Below are 19665 nucleotides of genomic sequence, written 5' to 3' on the forward strand. Positions count from 1 at the left end.
GTTTTTTTTCTAGGTTTTTTAATTGCATACCCAATTCGTTGAGCTCCCTTTTCTGTGATTTAATCACGTATGCACTCAGGGATATAAAACTTCCCCTAAGAACTGCCTTTAATGCATCCCACAGATTTTGGTATGTTGTCTCATTATTATCATTCTCTTGAATGAAATTACTGATTGTTTCTATAATTTCTTGTTTGACCCACTCGTTCTTTAGGATCAAATTGTTTAATTTCCAGTTAGTTTTTAGTCTGTCTTTCCCTGGCCCTTTATTGCATATAATTTTTATTGCATCATGATCTGAGAATGATGCGTTTAATATTTCTGCCTTACTGCATAGAATTGTGAGGTTTTTATGCCCTAGTACATGGTCAATTTTTGAATATGTGCCATGAATTGCTGAGAAGAAAGTATATTCCTTTTTATCCCCATTCAGTTTTCTCCAGAGATCTATCATACCTATCCTCTCTAAAACCCTGTTCACCTCCTTAACTTCTTTCTTGTTTATTTTGAGGTTGGATTTATCAAGTTCAGATAGGGGGAGATTAAGGTCTCCCACTAGTATAATTTTGCTATCTATTTCTTCCTCTAATTCCTTTAGCTTCACCTCTAGGAATTTGGAAGCTACACCACTTGGTGCATATATGGCTCCCAGAGCTTTGTGCTGGCCGATTCCTGCCGGCCTGTTCTCAGCGGGAGGTTAGCTTCTCTGTGTCATTTTGTGGGTTCTGCAGCTCCAAAGTTTGTTTAGAGTCCCCTTTTTACATGGATTGGGGAGGGTGGAAGCCGGAGCCGCGGGAGGGTCGTGTTTCTACTCCGCCATCTTGGCTCCACCCCCTACTTGATCTCGGGGTGGACAAGATTTTAAGAATTCGTTCTACTGGTCAGATTTTAAGAATCTGAGCACTGGCTAGACTCTTGGAACCTGAGTAATTTAATGGGAGGCAAGATAGACCTTTAATATCGTAAGACTATGGGAAGACCTGGATGTGATCTAGGAATGGCCAAGGAGTCTCAGATGACTGGAAGGTAACAGACCTGAAGGTAACAGAGAAGGGGTCTAGATGGAATCAAGGAGTGGCAATCTAGGGTGAGGCTGGGTGGCACAGACAACGAAGGACACAATGAAAAGGCAGCTGAAAACTGAGAAGGGCTATGTGCCTCAGGTAAATGCCAGGGACCTGGGCCATGTGGCAAAGTCTAGGGCCTTTTATCAGTCCATCATTAGTGCTTCACATATATGCAATGTTACTCATGTATCACAACAGAGAAGTTGAAATTCTATTATATGTAAACTCTGCCCTGCAATTTTCCTTACATATAATCATTTTTATCAAATTGATCTAGAAAAAAATCCAGGAAAATAGTTAAGTTCTGATTTTGTTCCTTAGTCAATAAATTTTGAACTTTATTAGAGCAAGAGTAGCCACTTAATCTGCAAAGCATATTTTTTTCCCCAAGAAACGATGCAATATTCAACCTTTTAGTACATAAATCTGGTCTCTGTCCTTAGAGAGCTCAGGCTAAAACCAACTGAAAACTTCTCAAGAGTTAAGTCACTTCCCTACAGTGTGCTCATGCCTGACAAACTCTCATCATATTTTACAAGAAGGGAGTTATGAGGAGTAACCAGGACTGGAATTTCTTACAGATTTATGAACTAAAGTCAACCTTTGAATTATTCTAAGAAGTGTAAATAAAGAAATGTCAAGTATGTTCTGATTTAGTAATAACATTTAAATTTCATTTTTAGATCCATGAGGAAGTCTATAGGTCAGTCTCAGACTTTAAGAACAAATGTATGCTGCATCACCCACAATAACTGCTAATAAAAAAATAATAATACCTAACATCTATGTCATGCTTTAAGATTTGAAAGCACTTTCCACATCTCATCTGATCCTCACAATAACTGTGAGAAGAAGGTACTATTCTCATCCCTCTTTTATAAATGTATAAACTGAGGAAGTGCTGTGACCAGGGTCATACAACTACTAATGATCTGAAGAAAGATTTGAACTCAAGTCTTCCTGACTCCAAGTCCAGCACCCTCTCTACTGCACCTAGCTAGCTAACTCTTTACAAAAGGTCTTTTGAATTCATCTCTGTAGTACTAATCTGTTGAGGATCTGTGAGTCAATAGGTACTAGAGTAATAAAAAAAAAGGAAAGGCTACAATACCAGTATGAAAGTTAGCTGGTGTTCAATCATTTTCAGCTGTGTCTGACTCTCCGTGAGCCCATTTGGGGTTTTCTTGGCAAAGGTAATGGAGTGGTTTGCCACTTGCCCAAGGTGACACAGACAGAAAGTGTCTGAGGCTGCATTTGAACTCAGATTCTCTGGACTCCGGGGCCAGCACTTTATCCACTGTGCCACCTACCTGCACAAAGGTTAGCTTCAAGAAGGTAAATGGCGAGTGCAAGCATAGAATGGAGGCCTCCTTGAAATGAAACTTATGTTTAAGAGTTTTTGTGTTAACTGTTATAAGTATCTTTCTTATTGGGTAAGATGTCAGTTTGAAACAAAGATGGATTTAATCTTTAAAAAACCGAATTTTAAGGTAATTATATACTTTTTTACTTGCTAAAAAATACTTTTTCTTAGACAGTTGTCTACCTCTATCAGATACACTGGTAAAAATTTAATGAATACAATAGATAACAAATCTTTCAAATAATCATAAGACTCATTCAATTGATTCAAGCTGCAGGGCTTGGCCAAAATAACTATTTCATATATTGTAAAAATCAGTTCTTCCTAAATTCTGATATAAGAGAAGACCTGAAACTTCCATAGAGAAATTAAGCCTTCAGAGTGAGATTTGGTCAATGCCAACAACTTTAGTCAAGAAATACCTGCATTATAACACCTGAAGATTCCAAGTAGAATGAACTCCCGGATTCAGTTCAGCATAAAGCTAAGTAAGGGCCTTATCACCAAACTCAGTATTTTAAGAGTCCCAAAAATTTTCCCATAGTGGCCCTATTTGTATTCAGAAACTTGAATTCTGCTATCCTCAACAACTAGAAAGCTGGTCTTCCTAAAAAGAGAAACATAACTCTTTCTCCATGGGTTCTACCTTGTCTAAGACTAACGAACCTAATTAGCCTGCATAACAGATTTGGGCTCTCTTCTCAGCCTTATCGTCCCCTTCAGAAACATCTTTCTGAAGAGGAAGAGAAGGTGAATGAAGAGTGGAATCCAATTAGCCTTTTGGTGTCTACTTCTTGTCACACTTACTGAAAATTTCAGGTGAGGTCAGGCAGACTGTTCGGCACTAGTCTGATGATCTGACTGCCTATGATAAGACCTCTCTTCCAGATCAGATGTGATCATCTTCCTGAAGCAGTAAAGGTAAAGATCATATCAGATGAAGGCAGGTATCTTCTGATTGCTGTCAAGGCAGAGCTTCAAGCTATTTGCAAACTCCTGTAATTTCTGAAAGAAAAGAAACACACAACAAACAAAAACAGCCTCTCCCCCACACCACATCACAAACTGAGCTATCTTTAGAAGTGATAAGACAGACAATTAAAAAAAAATAGACATGATGCAGAATATATCACCTGTGTAGGTCAGCTCTGTGTCAATATACCTACACAATGAGAGGCAGAAATTTCCTTTTGAAAGATAAGCTAAGACTAAAACATCCTGCAGGGGAGGGGTTGGGGAATAAAGGAAAATGGGGACAAGAGGAAAATCGCTGACAACAAAGAACAAATGGTAGTTTTTGTTTCCAGACAAGATACAAAAAGGCTATTGCCTGCAAATGATATGCTCAGGAAGAAAGGGCTATTTTTCTACATTATAAATTATGGTCCTACATAATATAATTTAAAGCTTTTTTAACCTTTAAAAGCAGGAAATAGTGAATTAACTTTTCCCACGGAAGTCTGTTAGTTTGAACCAAATTCAAAATCATGGTTTTACATTAAAAAATAATTTTCACTAAAGCTCACTAAATTTTTGTTTTCAAGAAAGCATTAAGGGGTGGCTAGGTGGCGCAGTTAATAGAGCACCAGCCCTGGAGTCAGGAGGACCTGAGTTCAAATCTGGCCTCAGAAAGCCATGTAACCTTGGGCAAGTCACTTAACCCCAACTGCCCTGCCCTCTAAAAAGAAAAAAAAAATTTCATAAGAAAGCATTAGGAATCACCTTAACATAGTGTAGTTATCAAGCTAAAAATGGGAGCTGAGAGAATTGAAAAAATATATATATATTTAAGTAATTCATTTTAACCAGTATTGTTTATTAGTTTAATTAGAATGTTTTTATTTTTTATGTAAGTTTCTCCTAAATTCCTCTTAAATGACTATTAATGCTTTGAATTCTTATTTGCTCAATATAATCAATAGCTCAAATAAGCATAAAATTATTTTAATAGAGATCTTTGTTCAACAATTTGAACAAGTTTGAATTCCCATGCTTACAATATAAGGCTTGTAATTTCCCAAAGTTATGGAGAGATGAAGTTAAAGATCTTGCAGTATAATTAGGCTTAAATTCATATGTTATCTTGTAAGATTTGCTACAGTGGAAAGAACACTTAATTTTTAACCAAAGGACACAGTTTCCAATCCTGTCATTCAATAAATCTATGTATGACCTTGGACGCACCACCTCACTTCACTGGTCTCAGTTTTTCATGTTTAAAACAAGGAACTTAAACCGGACAACTTCTAAGGGCACATCTGGCTCTAAATCTATGAGCTGTAATTGCAAGCCTTTGCTTGTTTTGTATCTTTGTTTTTTTCATCTTTGGCATTCCTCCATTTTGTTGGTCACGCGACCAGGAATTTGATTTTTTAAAAAAGATTTAAAAGAACTGGTACTTAGGCTTTAATGCTGGTACACCAAGGCTGATGAAAAATAAGTACTACATTCACCTTCACAAGCTGGCTGAGTAAACGCTAGACTCCAGGAATGAATGGATCTACCACATTTTAAGTAAAAAAACGTTAAATTCATACATACTTAAATAACAAATATATGCAACTGTTCTGACAAAGAAACATTTGGTAGTGATAATAAATTCCCTGAAAATAAAGTTTTTATATGTGCTTAGTATAGTGCTATATATACATCACTATACAAGAATTTGAGAAAACTTTTAAAAAGTACCATTCTATATTTTCAAAAACAAACTTTGTTCCACCCAGAAAACGTATACATAAAGATAAATGAAACCAGTACCTCTTACCCAGTAATTTCTTACTCGTAACACTTATTTGACTTAAGTGGATGGCATACATTATATTAACATTATCTTGCTAAATTAATATCATACCACTCTCCAAATCTTAGGTTTTCAAGTTATTAGGAATTACAGTCAAGAGTCAAATAAATGAAAATGTAATTAAAATGTAAAAACAGTCAAATAAATGAAAATGTAATTAAGCAACGAGGGACAATGTACGGAAGGTACAGAACTAATATGGATGTTTTCATCAAGAGGAATTTTAACTCAGGATTCTTCTAAAAGATTTAGGTAAAGCAAGCTCTTATATTAAGATCCAGTACACTATTTTGAACATATGGCCTTTAAAAATTTTTTTACTTTAAGTCCTATTCACAAACTTATGTTTCTGCCTATAGACTAAATAATGTATGACTGCTTCTCCTAATAACATCATCGCTGCCATGTTTGAAATCAACATTTTAAAGTAAATCAAATGGCGTAAGTTAATGTTAATAATAATATATATAGCTCAATGATAAATTTCCATCAATTATAACTGCTTTGATTTGAAAAAAAAAATCCATTCTCAAAATCTTGCCATTATTTCATATGTTGAATTTTGTCTCTATTTTCTCTATAGGTTTTAAAATAATCATGTTATTTATTTCATTACTTACAGTACCATGTATTCTTGTTGCACTGCTTGATTAACAGGGGCAGATGCCTAATTTGTTATAAAGTTTTCTACCTACTTTCCTTTCCTAAGTTCAGATCTCTAAATTGGAAAAAACCTCAGACAAAAAAAATGTTCCTTAAGCAAAGGAGAGTTCCATGTACACTTGCTTTTCCACATGGTTAACAACTATCCAGAAACTGAATATTTAAGTATAGTTACAAGGCATGGAAAGGACATCTTATCTAGGTCTACTTTCATGTAACAATTACATTTTGTGCCCTAGTTCTCAGCCTAGATTTCTTTTCTATTCACTCACTCTTTAATTTAGAAAACTATAACAGTACAATTGCCCCTAATAAACAACCTTGTAATAAGCAGGGACTCTCTTATTAATACAATGGAACTGAGAAAAAAGAAAAATATTTTGCCTGTGATACAACCCTATCTCTTAAACACCAGGTATGATATCCAAAAGGGGAAAAATTCTCAAATTCTAAAAATATTAAATCTTTCCTTAAAAAATAAACACAATTATCTTTGGTATAAAGACATAATTTGTATAGTTATGTTTATATATGTGCATAAATATATATAGTTCTGCATATACATATATATGCATAACCATATAAAACGGAAACCTCTTAGTAACAGGAAGTTATGAAGAGATGATTTCACTGGTAATTTACTGTGGAGGGAAAGCAGAGACTGAAAACTGAATATAAATTACAATGAAAAAGTACCTATAAAATAAGGCCAAGATACTTAAATTTTGAAAGTCTTTTTAAACACCTATAGACATTTTTTTGGGCAATTCTTAGAATAACTATTTCAAATTCATTTCTAGAGGAATTTTCCTGTATGGATGGAATGTCTTATATCATGGAAAGAGCTCTGGATTTGTGATTAAGAAACTTGGGTTCGTATCCTGGCTCCACACCATTTACTCCCAGTGTAAAAAAATCACTTAACCTCTCTTAACCACAATCTTTTTTTCTACAAAATGTGGATAAGTTTATACTACATTATTTCACAGGGTTGTGAGGAAAGCATCGTGTCAATAGTTCAGTGCTATACAAATATAAGATATTACTCAAATGAACAAGACCAAATAACTTCTAGTTTTCCTGATATTTTTCCTGTTAATACACTGTAGAAATACAGAGCCAATGCTGTCTTATTTTTAAAAATAAAACCATCCCCTTTTTCCTCCAGTCTAACATAATTATAGAAATAGAGATATGTCAAATATTTTCTACACAAGCAGTTTAGTATCACCACTAAGTCATTATTTGTACTCTACACAATTATGGCTAAGAAAATTTTTCCTTTCCAGTTTTTCTCTTTACAGGTACATACATACATACATACATACATACATACATACATACATACATACAGACAGACAGACAGACAGAAAATTAGCTAGTCATGCAGCTTTGGGCTTCTAATTAAAATTAGGAATTTTTGGAAGAGTATGGTTGAGGGGAATGATGTCAAATAGGGAGCTGGTGGTAGGTATGATCTTAAGAAACAATGATAGCAGGGGTAGGCACACAAAAGGTTGCTGTCATCACCTATTTATTCAGATTACTTGAAAAGAGGAGGTATAGAGTGGCAAAAGAAGAGGCACTTAATTTCTTTGTATTCATTGAGAGAGAGAAATTAGTTTCTAAGCAATCTGAGTGAATATAATGGAATGGAAACCTTCACATATTGCTTTGTTTCTATGTTCACATTTTTCCATACCCAATATTTACAAATCCTATAGTTTTAAAGCCAAAATGGTCACTTTCAATGACTAATGCCCTCTGTAAGAATAACAACACAGAATTCAGAATTAGAAGCAAATCAGAATATCCATAGCCTGAACTAGCTGCCAAACTCTGGCTATACCTTTTTCTAGTTTTTTACAGCAAGGGTAATGGTGAAGCAATATGTTTTGCTAAGTCAAGAAGATGAAGATCATTCTGACGACCCACAAAAAGACAGCAGTCAGGAGGCATCAACTACCACATCATTACTGCCATTTATTCTTTCCAAGCTTTTTGGAATGTCAGATCTCTAAGGGAAGATGACCGAGGCACATAATCAACTCGGTGAATATGAGCAAAATGCAAGCATGTGGTGCTCTAAAAGAAATAGAGCTTTATACAGAAAACTGACTGTTCCAGTTATTTCAAGATATAGTTAGGTATTTCCCTTGAAGAGTAAACAGAAAATATACACACAATGATGTTTACTAGAAAAATTTCTTGACTACTTGAGCCAATTAATAACAATTTATGGATAAAATCGATACTTCAAAGAGATCTGTGTAAGGATTTATAAATTAAAAATACAAAGAATCAATGTAAGAAAACAGTCCTTATTAGCCCATTAGAACTCTTTATACATTTTTAAAAAGGAACAGAAACTATTACACTGTTACCCAAATTACATAAAATCAAATATTAAAATAACTGATGGAACTGAGGATAAAGTGAAAATGGCAGCAAAATGGTTCTTTTTCCCTCCCTTTTTTGAGAGGACAAATGATTATATTATTTAACCTTTCTAGGACAAATTATAATGGTTTTTATCAAATATACAGTGTTCCTTCCATTTACTATGAATGATGGAACAGAACAACAGATTCACATTCTTTCAAACTACACAAGTTTATTGTTATTGAAAGGAAACTGACAAGACAGTTCTGAAATAGAAAGCAAATATAAAAAATGAATGAGCTGTTTTTCTTTCTGCTTTTTTTCTTTAATACATTGGCAATACATTAAAGTCCAGAAAGGTTACATTGAAAACATCCATAAAATGAATTTTGTTAACAAATGAGCAGGTGACTTAAAATAAAGAGATACTACAAATGAAAACTTGCAAATACGAAAATAATAACAAAAATACAATTTATAGACAAATATGAAAAAGGTACTTTTCATTACAATACAATACAATATTTTGGGCACAATCAAATATACATATATATGTGACTGCCTTTGGGCATAAAATAATTCCTATTTCTCTGTTTAAATGGTGTAATTATATTTCTTTGCAAAGTTCTGTAAAAAATATAGTGAAAGGGAAAAATAATTTAACACCTTAACTAATAAACTATGGAAGTTACAAAAGCAGCCACACACAGTATGTGAATGAAGACATTCAACTCAAAATGATAAATAATGCATGCATTTAAATAATACAGATCTGACTAATCTTCATCATCATCACTACTACTACTATCGAGAGCCATATTCCACTCCCTGTAGGCATAAAATTTCTGTAAGCATGGTAAAGAAAAAAAAAAGCAAAAAGGTTAGTTTAATAATGGCAAGTTGTTTTAAAAACATGCACAATTATGAAATGGATTCAGAATACTATCAAAGCATTCTTTTTCACTGTTGCTAAGGTTGTATTTGTAGATTTAAATGAATTCTCTTAAGTGTATAGGCTTTACAACAGACAGAACCAATTGTCTGGATTATTTTAATGTAAAAAATGTTGGCACTCTGTAAAATGAAATTTAATGTCATCATTATTTTACTTTGGTTGGTTAAATTTAACTGACCACAATCTCCAATCAAGACCATCTGGGAAGATAACAGTTTGTTACTGTCTAGTTGGAAATATACACACTAAAAAAGTCATTTTATATATGATACTTCCATCATAAACATTTTATATATGTGTGTGTATCCATACATATATACATATATCTTAATTCACAGCAACATGGACAAAAAAATAGAGAAAATATTAAGGGAAAACTCCCTGAAACTATGAATCGTGTTCTAAGGATACTGTTTTTAAGCAATGTACATCAACTCTGAATTAGATTTTTAATCCTACCTACGTGTCGGCAACAAACTTCTCTTCTAAATTATGCCTATGAATGTAACTGTAAGAATTTCTAAATAATGTTAAGAAAATATAGAACAGTTTTGTCAAAACTTCCCATATTTTAAATGTATGTTTACAAGAGTGGGCTACTCACAATATCAAAATATATTTGTGGAAATGTAGGTCATTGTAGCTAACCCTTAAACAGAGCAACAGATAACACTTATCTGGGTCATAAGCATTGTCATTAGTTAAATACCTATACTTTTGGTATACTCAATACTGAAATACCAAAAATATATGCATTTATAAAGATTTACATAAACATGTCCTTCAACTCTTCAAAGTTTAGTGTCCAAAAAGACATTATCCAAAGACAGACACAATTCTATATCCTTGACACCGAGGTAGCAGCAGAAGCATCTGCAGGATCCCCTGGTTTCTATTTTATTTCTATAGCTAGTAATGCAGATATTGTCTTAACTTTTCCTAACAACATCTCTGTGCCTCCACCTAAAATACTTATAGTACATATACAGTATATAGCTCAATATTTCTAAACTCTTCATACATTTTAAAAGCTGAATTTAAGGTATAATTAAAACTGAATATGTATTAAATGCTAGAATAACACAGGCAAGAAGAAAAATGGTTGTGTAACATTTTTCAAGTACTAGAGTGATTTTAACCTTTACCACGTATCATTTTTGATAATATAATTTATCCTGTAATGTCCATTAAAAATCACATTTGGTCTATAGTTGCTAGTTTTATTCTAAAATTGTTTTAAAGCTTTAGAAAGACACTTTCAAAAAAAAATCTGGTCTCATGTTATATGTGTAATCACAGTTTTCATCATTCACAAGAATTCTGTAATGAAGGCTATGAGTAGTTAAATTAATACACTGGCTTGTTTAGTTTACTCTTAATCACTTTATGCACAGTGTTATTTTAACATGTCAAAATAATAATAAAGGACAGCACTAATATAGATTATAACTGCCAATCTGTTTTATAATAAAGTCTATAACTGCATAGTAAATATTTATGTCTACAAAGAAAATCTCTTCTTTCTCAAATGACGATTTAAATCACTTCATATTAGGTAAAATACTTTAAATTATACTGGGGGAAAAACAACTTTAAAAAGCCAATTGAAGAGTGAAGAATTTCCAGTTCACTTATAAAAAAAGCTTTTCTGCTTCTTTAACTATATTTCTAGATGAAGTATTTTAATTCAGTGGTGTCTACTATCCCATAAGAACTACTTTTATAAGAAGAAAGCAGGGTTTTACTTGAAATATCTAGTTATTAAATCCTGCAAAAAGTTTTGAAAACAGAATGCTCTAAGGGAAAGAGAAAGAAAGCTATATAAATGTTTTACTATGGCTGAACAGATTGTCTGGAAAGCACAAGAACCCTGAAAAACTCTGGTATATGAATACTTCTGATGGTCCTTTCCTGAACCCAGGACAGCTATAATATCTGTGGCGCTAATGAAACACTCCAAAATGACACACTGCACCTGTCCAAAAATTAGATTCACAAGGTACACAAGGCAAAGTGGCTTTCAAATGATCATATTGGACTTTACATAAGAATATCTTGGTTGAAAATATGTATGGTGCAAAAATAAAATAAGACCCTACAAAACATTTAGACTTGCTAATAATCCCTATATATGTAGTTACCATTAGTTAGGCTTTTCACTTTATTAAAACATTGCAATTGCTGTATGTAGTTTGCAAAGTTTTATGGCTATGTTGATATAAAAACCTACTGTAGGCTTTCACTTGCAAGTCATGCATTAACTGTTTTCATATCAAACTTTTTGATACCTGTAAAAAAGAAAAAACCTTATAGTGAATAAATGTATTTTCAAATTTAAGTATTAGAAAGTTACAAATAAGAGGATTAAGCAGTTTGTGAGAAAACCTTAAAAGCCTTTTACATGTTAAGCATTATCAAATAGTCAAACTGGCTACTTTAAACTCTTTAAAAAAAATTTAAACCTCAAAACAAATTTATCTTAGTTCTAATAAGATAATAATTTTACCTGTAACATCTGATTTCCAGTTCCATCCCTCAATCTGTAAGGTCTAATAACACCATCTTCGTTAAAGAATCTTGGGGGACGAAGACTCTCCACTTCATCAGAAGTCTCAGTAGCTCTAGGGAAAAATAATACAGAGGTAAAATTATGTAACAAAAAAAAATCCTATTATACTAAAGAGGTAGTAGACAATCCTTCTGGGGGCTATGTGATCAAGTTATAGTATTACTTTTCTAGTTGCCCAAACTGCTCAAATAACAAATCATGGGAAAGAAGTAAAGGTAATTTAATAACTAATGATTTATTCTTCAAGCAGAATTTTGACTGTTTAGAATTATCAATGGGGCAGCTAGGCAGCACAGTGAATACAGTGCTGAGTCTAGAGTCATAAAGATTCATCTTCCTGAATTCCAATATGGCCTCAGACACTTACTGGTTGTAACCCTGGACAAGTCTCTTAGCTTTGTTTGCTGCATCTTTAAAATGGGCTGGAGAAGGAAATGATAAATCACTCTAGCATCTTTACCAAGAAAACTCCAAATGGTGTCATAAAGAGTGGGACATGACCAAAAATGACTGAACCATCAGGATTATCAATAATGTTTAATATATGAAATGATAATCCTTTCCCTTTTCTTGTTCAAAGAGATGATTCTTAATTATCAGCAACTTCAGAGACAAATCTCAGATCTCAAGTTGGGGCAGCAATTTGCATTGCTCTATATTATGAATATTCTGCATATATAAATAGTATGTAAAATTTTTAACGAAACTTCTACTTTAACATTTAACTCTGCAATAAAACAGACCCTATGGTCTCAAAAGCTATGCTAGCAAGGTAAAAAGTTCAGTTATAATCTGGTTAAAAAGAATATTGTGTCAACAGCATATTATGTATTCTACCTGAGGGCCAGCTGATGTATGGAACAGCTTATCATTAGCAGGCAAGCTTTGGCAAGCCATTCAAACACACATTCACATACACACACTATATAAATCCCTTAGTTCTGTGAAGCATCTTTCTGTTTCCAGAAAGATGGTTGTAAAAATTCCGTTTCTAGATGATAGGAAACTTTAATTTAGCTCCAAGTGCTCTAAATGTGAAACATTTATCCAATGATGAACAAGCTGATATGCTATTGGAGAAATAAATTATATCAATACTGACATTCTTCCTATACATGAAACCACAAGGCAAAACACATGTATTGAAATGAAAATTTATCCACATATTCTTTCCAGATGAAGTGAATAAAGAAGATATCATACACTCAAAGGCAATAAGAAATATAACTACATGGGACATTTGGTTATTTCACCTTTGAGTGCTCATAAGCAAAGCAAAAGGATCACCAAGAAAATGAATGTAGCCCATGAATGAAGTGTTTCATAGAATAAAAAAAATAGAGAAATTTAATGAAGAACTAGACAAAATCTGTAAAACCAAGTTAAGATATACTTTTACCCTCAGTGAATTTAATTTAAAAATTGGTATGAGAATGGCAAAAGTATAGTTGGAAATTAAGAAAAGAAAGAAACAAAAGGTTTAGAGACTATGTGTCATATCTACAATAAGAATATTTTGTTTTTAGGAAGACAGTCCAAAGGTTTTGCACATGGTAAGAACTGAACACACACACACACACACACAAATCAAACAGATTGCTTAAGAGACAAGGAATAACTGGGGAAAGACACGGCAGAAACTTCAGAATTAATAGGTCTTTGTTCAGACCAAACATAAGACTCATGGGAGCAAAGATCAAAATCAATACCAGATTAGAAGAAATGAGGAATATAAGAAAACATTATATGCAATTATATAAGTCTAACATGACTTATTTAAACACTTTGTTAAAGCTGAAGAATAGAAAATGGGTAAAAGTAAACACCTAGAGTGTTGTCACCATTTCTTGGACGAAATTACCTCACATTACAATCTCCAGAATGTGGGTGTCAGAAGAACACAAAAATTTCTTTAGCCCAAAATCATTTGTTCTCCTTGCCAAGCAGATAGACATGGAAGCCAAGGACAACATCAGATCACAGTGCAAGTTAATTACAAAAACACTGATAAAAGTTGAAGGAGGGAGATCACAGATTCATAAAAATCAGACTTAAAATATTAAAGGGACCTTAGAGGTCATCTAATCCAACTCTCTCATTAACAGAGGAAGTTAAGGGAACTTAATCTCAGAGGCTAAGCAGCTTCCCAAAGGACAGAGGGGGAGTGTAGTTGGTACCAGACCAGGATCTGAATCAAGGTCATCTGTCTCCAAATCCATAAACTTGGCATAGATCCCAAATTAACCTTGATATTCACATGCTATCTCCCCCATTAAAAGACGAGTTCTTTGAGAGCAGATTTTTTTTTTGACTTTTCTTTGTATTCCCAGGCTTAGCATATTGCCTGGAAAAAAGTAAACAATTAATGTTTGCTGACTGACAATGTGATTTTGACATATGCCTAACCCATGTCTATCTGGCATTACAGATGGAAAATGGGACTAATGAGCTCAGAAATCAATAAAAAGATGAGAGTAGTCAGAACTGCTCTAAAGAAAGAAATGACAAATATTGTTAAAATGAGTTAGCGTATGTAAAAAGCACTATACCTTAAAGCACTAATAAATGCCAACTTTTTTACTATATAGAAGCATGTTAAGATTCTTTATTTGAACAGATGCAAAGTTAACTAACCAGAGCAAGGAAATAAAATATATGACTATAAACGTATATGGAAAGAATAATAACTGCAAAACAGTAAAAAAGTTTAAAAATTATAAAGAACAAACATGACCCCAAAGAAGAAATATGAGCAGACACCTCTGTTTATTCCTTTGCAAGAGTAACATTGTGTACATTTTTAGATTTTTTTTCAGTGTATTGATCAATTTTCCATTCTTTTATTAAAAAAAAAAAAATCTTGGGGCGGCCAGGTAGCACAGCGAGTAAGAGCACTGGCTTCAGTGTCAGGATGACCTGGAGATCAAATCCCGGGCTCAGACACTTAGCACCCACCCAGAAACACCTGGCCGTGTAACCTTGAGCAAGTTACTTAACCCCAATTGCTTAAAAAAAAAGGAAAAAAAAAATCTCACAGGGGAGCGGGAAAGGGTGGGACATAGCAATTTTAGGTTCAGTAAAAAAAAAAAAAAAGATATTAACAAACTTGTTTTTAAAATTTCCCAATGGATAAATGGTCACAGGATATGGATTGTCGTTTGCCCTTCATTATTGAAGAGGACCATAACATCAGGAAGGTGATGCATGACTTGCAAGTTAACTGGATTTAAGTGAAGGAGGATTGTGCGAAGTCACCAGCCTCACTTTCTCTTTCCCAAGTCATTCTGGTTCAGTGGAAAGATATAGATCAGGACAACTGAAGATGGCCCCAGATGAAGTGGGAGACCTTTACCCTTTTTAAGTCAAGGTCTTTCTAGGCCTCAGTTTGATTGAGGAAATAATAATTCAGTGATTAAGGCTAGGTGAAAAATGATACAAAAAATGGCTTCTTTTATCTAGTCAAAAAAAAAAAAACCAACAAAAAACACAATCTGGGAGGGGAAGACCATCAGGGTTTCTGGCCAAAACTTAAACAACTGCTATTTGCATTCACCCTGTGTCATCAGAGTCCAAAAACTGAACAAGTAAGGCTTTGCCTGGGACCTATTATTGGCCAATCAATGAGAGCCAAACCTCAAGATATCTTGCACAGGACACGTGGATAGGCAGTTTTTAGAGGAAGAAATCCAAATTATCAATACCCATGAAAAAACATTTAAATTGATCAGAGAAATTAACATTAAAGTAGCTCTGAAGTGCCACTTCAAAACTCTTAGATTCAAAAAACTGATAAACTGATAAAACTATAAAAGGACAAATGTTGGAGGGGCTCCAGGAAAATAGGTACATTAATGCACTATTAGTAGAACTGTGAACTGGTTCAGCCATTCTGGAAAAATTTTAACCTATGTCCAAAACATCTTTAAACCTCATATCCTTCAATCCCACTATATCACTACTCAATTTGTACAGAAAAGGGAAGAAAGAGGAAAAGAACACATATGTTTAAAAATATTTATATCTATTTTCATAAAAATATTTATACATACATACATATATATAATTTGTAGCCACAAATCACTGGAAACTAAGTAGCCCATCAGTGAGGAATGGTTGTGGAATATAAATGTAAAATTTATATAAAATATAAAACTTTTGAGTATAAATGCAATGAAAAAGTGACAAAAGAAATGATAGACAATTTAGAAAAACTTCAGAAATCTGATCAATGCAAGGATCAATTGTGATTCAAGGAGACCAATAATGAAGCATGCTAAGTCCCTTAATTTCCAATAATGGCCATGTCCAAAAATATGTCCCATTCTGTACCTTGCATTCATCACCTCAAGGCGCAGGAGGACATATGTATTTATGGAAATGGCCACTGTTGGAATTTGTTTTGCATGATTATGCATATTTGTTATAAAGGTTTTGTTTTTTTTTTCAGTGAGTGAAGGGGAAATGGGAAAGAGAAAATAAAATTTTATTAATTAAAAAAAATTAAACTAATAAAAATGACATGAAAGGAATATATGATCAGAAAACGGGATATGTTGATTTTATAGCAAGAGGAAGGGAAGACAGACTGCCTAAGTGTTATACTGATACTTAAGAATTGTTAAAAGACCTAACGGACTAATTAAGCCTTCAGACAGTCTATCCAATGTACTGGTTACTATGGTAAAATGTCTTTGGAGGATCAATGCATAAATGTGAACAAGCATCACATAGGAAAAAGATAATATGTACAAGTTTGTTGTAAACTCTTAGTTGCTAGATATACGGAGTATTTTCATTACAGAATTTTCAGACAACAAAGTAAGTAGACATCACTTTGTTCAACTGTCTTCACTTTACAGACAAGTAAAATGAAACTAAGAAGAGGTTAAGCTACTTGGACTCCGTCCAGGTAACAGAGCCAGGACTAGTACACAGTTCATTGCCATGATCCAAATGACTAGTTTATCCACTTTCCAGCTGTTAATACATATTTCATTCAATCTTATGCCAAACAGAATTTACCTTTTAATTCCCTGAAAGGTGCTGCTGGCCATATCGATAATTCCTCCTGTCGGCCTTGTCACTGCTCCAACTAAGCCTTTCCCAACACCCTTAAAGAAACCTGCTGCTCCTTCTTTTTGGGCTCCTAGAAAAAAAGTAACATAATTTACAACGAATAGGATGAAAATTATCTTAATGGGAATTTTGCTAATTATATATGGCTTAAAGTAACTATATTTACCTTTGATTGGCTTAGTCACTATTCCTGTTATTCCACTTACAAAGCCCTATATGAAAAAAAAATTACAAATTAACTATTTTTGTATAGGTGTCTTCAAACACAAAACTTTAATTATGGATTTCAAGAAAATTATTTAGCTTTGTGCAGTCTATATACAGCAATTACCCTGTCTGGATATTTCACTTAAATCTCATAGAACGGATCTCTACTATATCTTATTTTTGAGGATATTAAAACACTAGATTTGCATATGTATATGTATATAACACCTCCTACTGCTTTTCAGGTTTTAAAATAATCCTATGGGGTATGAAGTTCATAGGCATATTTTCCTTATTAAAAGTAGACCTCAAACAACTGAGAAGTTGCAAGAACTTCCTTAGAAATTCTTCTTACAGAAACTAAGCCTTTTCCTCCGCGTGTGATGCCTTCTCTAAGACCCGCAGGTTGTTTATTCATGGCTTCTCTTCTCTTCTGCTGGTAATCTTCATCCATAGTCATGGCTGCTACACCTTTAGCCATAGCATTAGTTATTTTGGAGGCAGCACCTGCCAGTCCACCTAACAGAAATTAAAATACATTTAATAAAAATGACATGCTATTCTAGCACATTTTATTGCAACAGATCCTCAACATCATGATAAATGCTTACCAACAGCTCCTCCAACCAGTGCTTTAAGTCCTAATGCCATACCCTCAACAAATTCTTCAGGACCCTGGATGGCTCCCTTAAAGACAAATAAAATGTGTAATAATTAAGTAACTCTGAATAATGAAATATATAGTTTTAAAAATGTATTTTTCCCCTGAAATTCAGAGAGTTAACACCAAATAGTGAAAAACAGAGATACAAAGAGCCTAATTTAACAATAATTTTATAAAACCATAAATATTATAAATTTTATGTATTTATCCATAAATATATTTATATAAATTTTGTAAAATCATTTATATTAGCACATCGTTTAAATTTAACAGTGATGCAACAGTTTCTGAAAATATTGTTCTAAATAATAAATAAGCATCTGTTATAATTTTGCTTAGATTACTAGCTGAGCAAATTTTTTTTAAAGAACAGTGGAAAAGTTAAAATTAGCTCAGACTTTGTAAGAATAATCATTTATTGTTATTATGACACTGTATGAATAAAATTTTACTACACACATGCACTAAAATATATTTAAACATTGTCAAAGTACAGTTTTCTTACATAAGGAATAAGACTATATGTCTAAACAAAGGTTAGTATAAACTTTATTATTTAAACTATTTAAAAATAATATTTGCCATCAAAAAGTAGTTAAATATCAACATCCTAACAGTAAAATTTAAAATAATCGCTTTTGAAAACAAAAGAAACATTAATATTACAGAATTTAGTTTAGATGACTTTAACTTGGCATTTATATTGGTCTTTCCTTTGTGCCCTTGTAGTTTTAAAACAAGTACTTTATAACCTAACACAAATGCTTGATACTGTTAAAAGTATGATGTAAGTTAAAATTCTGGTTCTCTCTTTTTCATAAGATGTCCCTTTACTTTTTTTTTTTAGCAACAGAATAAACAAAGCTTTGGCAAAGAGAGATCCCCTTTAGTGCACTTCTTTCCAGCAGTATTTCTACATCTATTATGGTGGTGAGTCTCTCAGAATAATAATGACTATCATTTACGTAGCACTTTATAAGCATTATCTGATGTCATCTTTACAACAATACGAGGAGGCAGGTGCTCCTGATGTTCATAATTAGGATAATATTACAAAAGAAAGACGAACTCACATGATATGGTTCATAGAAAAATGCTTCTACTCCTTCAGAAAATTCTCGAATTAAGCCAAATGGATTTCCTAAAACTTCAAGTCCAAGAATAAGAACATACATTTGCTTAATGGCCTAAAGGAAGCAAGTAAAACATGTTAGTTAAAAATTATATAAATGACCCAAGTTTTTTAATTCAATTAATATCTGCCTCTATTATATATCTTTATCCCCAAACCTGGTATTTTCCTTTTCTAGGCCCCCATCTGCAGCTTTTAAGAAGCACTCTCATTTTGTGTTGCTTAGTGCTACATAATGTCATGAAATGCAATTATTTCTAAAATAAAAAATAGTAACATGGACAACTCCAAGTCAATTTAAAATTCAAAGCATATTAAAAATGTCTATATGTTATTTACTTTTCTAAATAATTACTGAAAAATGCTTACTGTCTTTCTAAACAAAAAGGTTACTGTGTGTATGTGTGAGTGAGGGCAGGGACTATTATTTTATCTCTTTTTTGTATCCTCAATGATTAATACAGTAGGCACCTAATTATTGATGATTGAGAGAGAATATGTGTGTGTGTGTGTGTGTGCGTGTGTGTGTGTGTGTACATTTGAGTGGAATGATAGTTTTCATATTTAGTGAATGACTTTACTAGACTGCACATCCTTTCCTTCCCTTTTATAATACAATTTCAGACTAACCTGTTTTGAGTAATGCCTTATGACTTCAGACTGTAGTTGGGGTGTTGTATGGAACTGATAGTTAAGTTCAAAAAATGCCAGCCTGAAATTAAAAAAGAAAAAAATGTAAAGACTTAAAGATCGGTATTTCAACATTCACATGTCATTCATTCAA

General features: G+C 33.1%; 1 protein-coding gene across 3 annotated transcripts in view; it reads right to left on the reverse strand.

Moving 5' to 3' along the window:
* Nucleotides 1-19665, reverse strand: part of VPS13A (vacuolar protein sorting 13 homolog A) — a 308176-nt gene that overhangs the window by 23562 nt on the left and 264949 nt on the right. For 2 of the 3 annotated variants that reach the window (XM_069105632.1, XM_069105621.1), the window contains 7 exons: nucleotides 19512-19593; nucleotides 18823-18936; nucleotides 17697-17772; nucleotides 17441-17604; nucleotides 17045-17090; nucleotides 16825-16948; nucleotides 11740-11854 (listed from right to left, as the gene is read on the reverse strand). In XM_069105632.1, the coding sequence (XP_068961733.1) occupies nucleotides 11740-11854; nucleotides 16825-16948; nucleotides 17045-17090; nucleotides 17441-17604; nucleotides 17697-17772; nucleotides 18823-18936; nucleotides 19512-19593 (721 nt within the window). Of the gene's footprint in view, nucleotides 1-8490; nucleotides 11522-11739; nucleotides 11855-16824; nucleotides 16949-17044; nucleotides 17091-17440; nucleotides 17605-17696; nucleotides 17773-18822; nucleotides 18937-19511; nucleotides 19594-19665 lie in introns of those variants that run through there. The other variant, XM_069105624.1, reaches the window with a different exon arrangement.

The sequence above is a fragment of the Petaurus breviceps genome, unplaced genomic scaffold (assembly GCF_028583685.1).
Source record: "Petaurus breviceps papuanus isolate PSGF00001 unplaced genomic scaffold, PetGlider_PUasm1.0 138, whole genome shotgun sequence".
NCBI classification, from domain to species: Eukaryota; Metazoa; Chordata; class Mammalia; order Diprotodontia; family Petauridae; genus Petaurus; species Petaurus breviceps.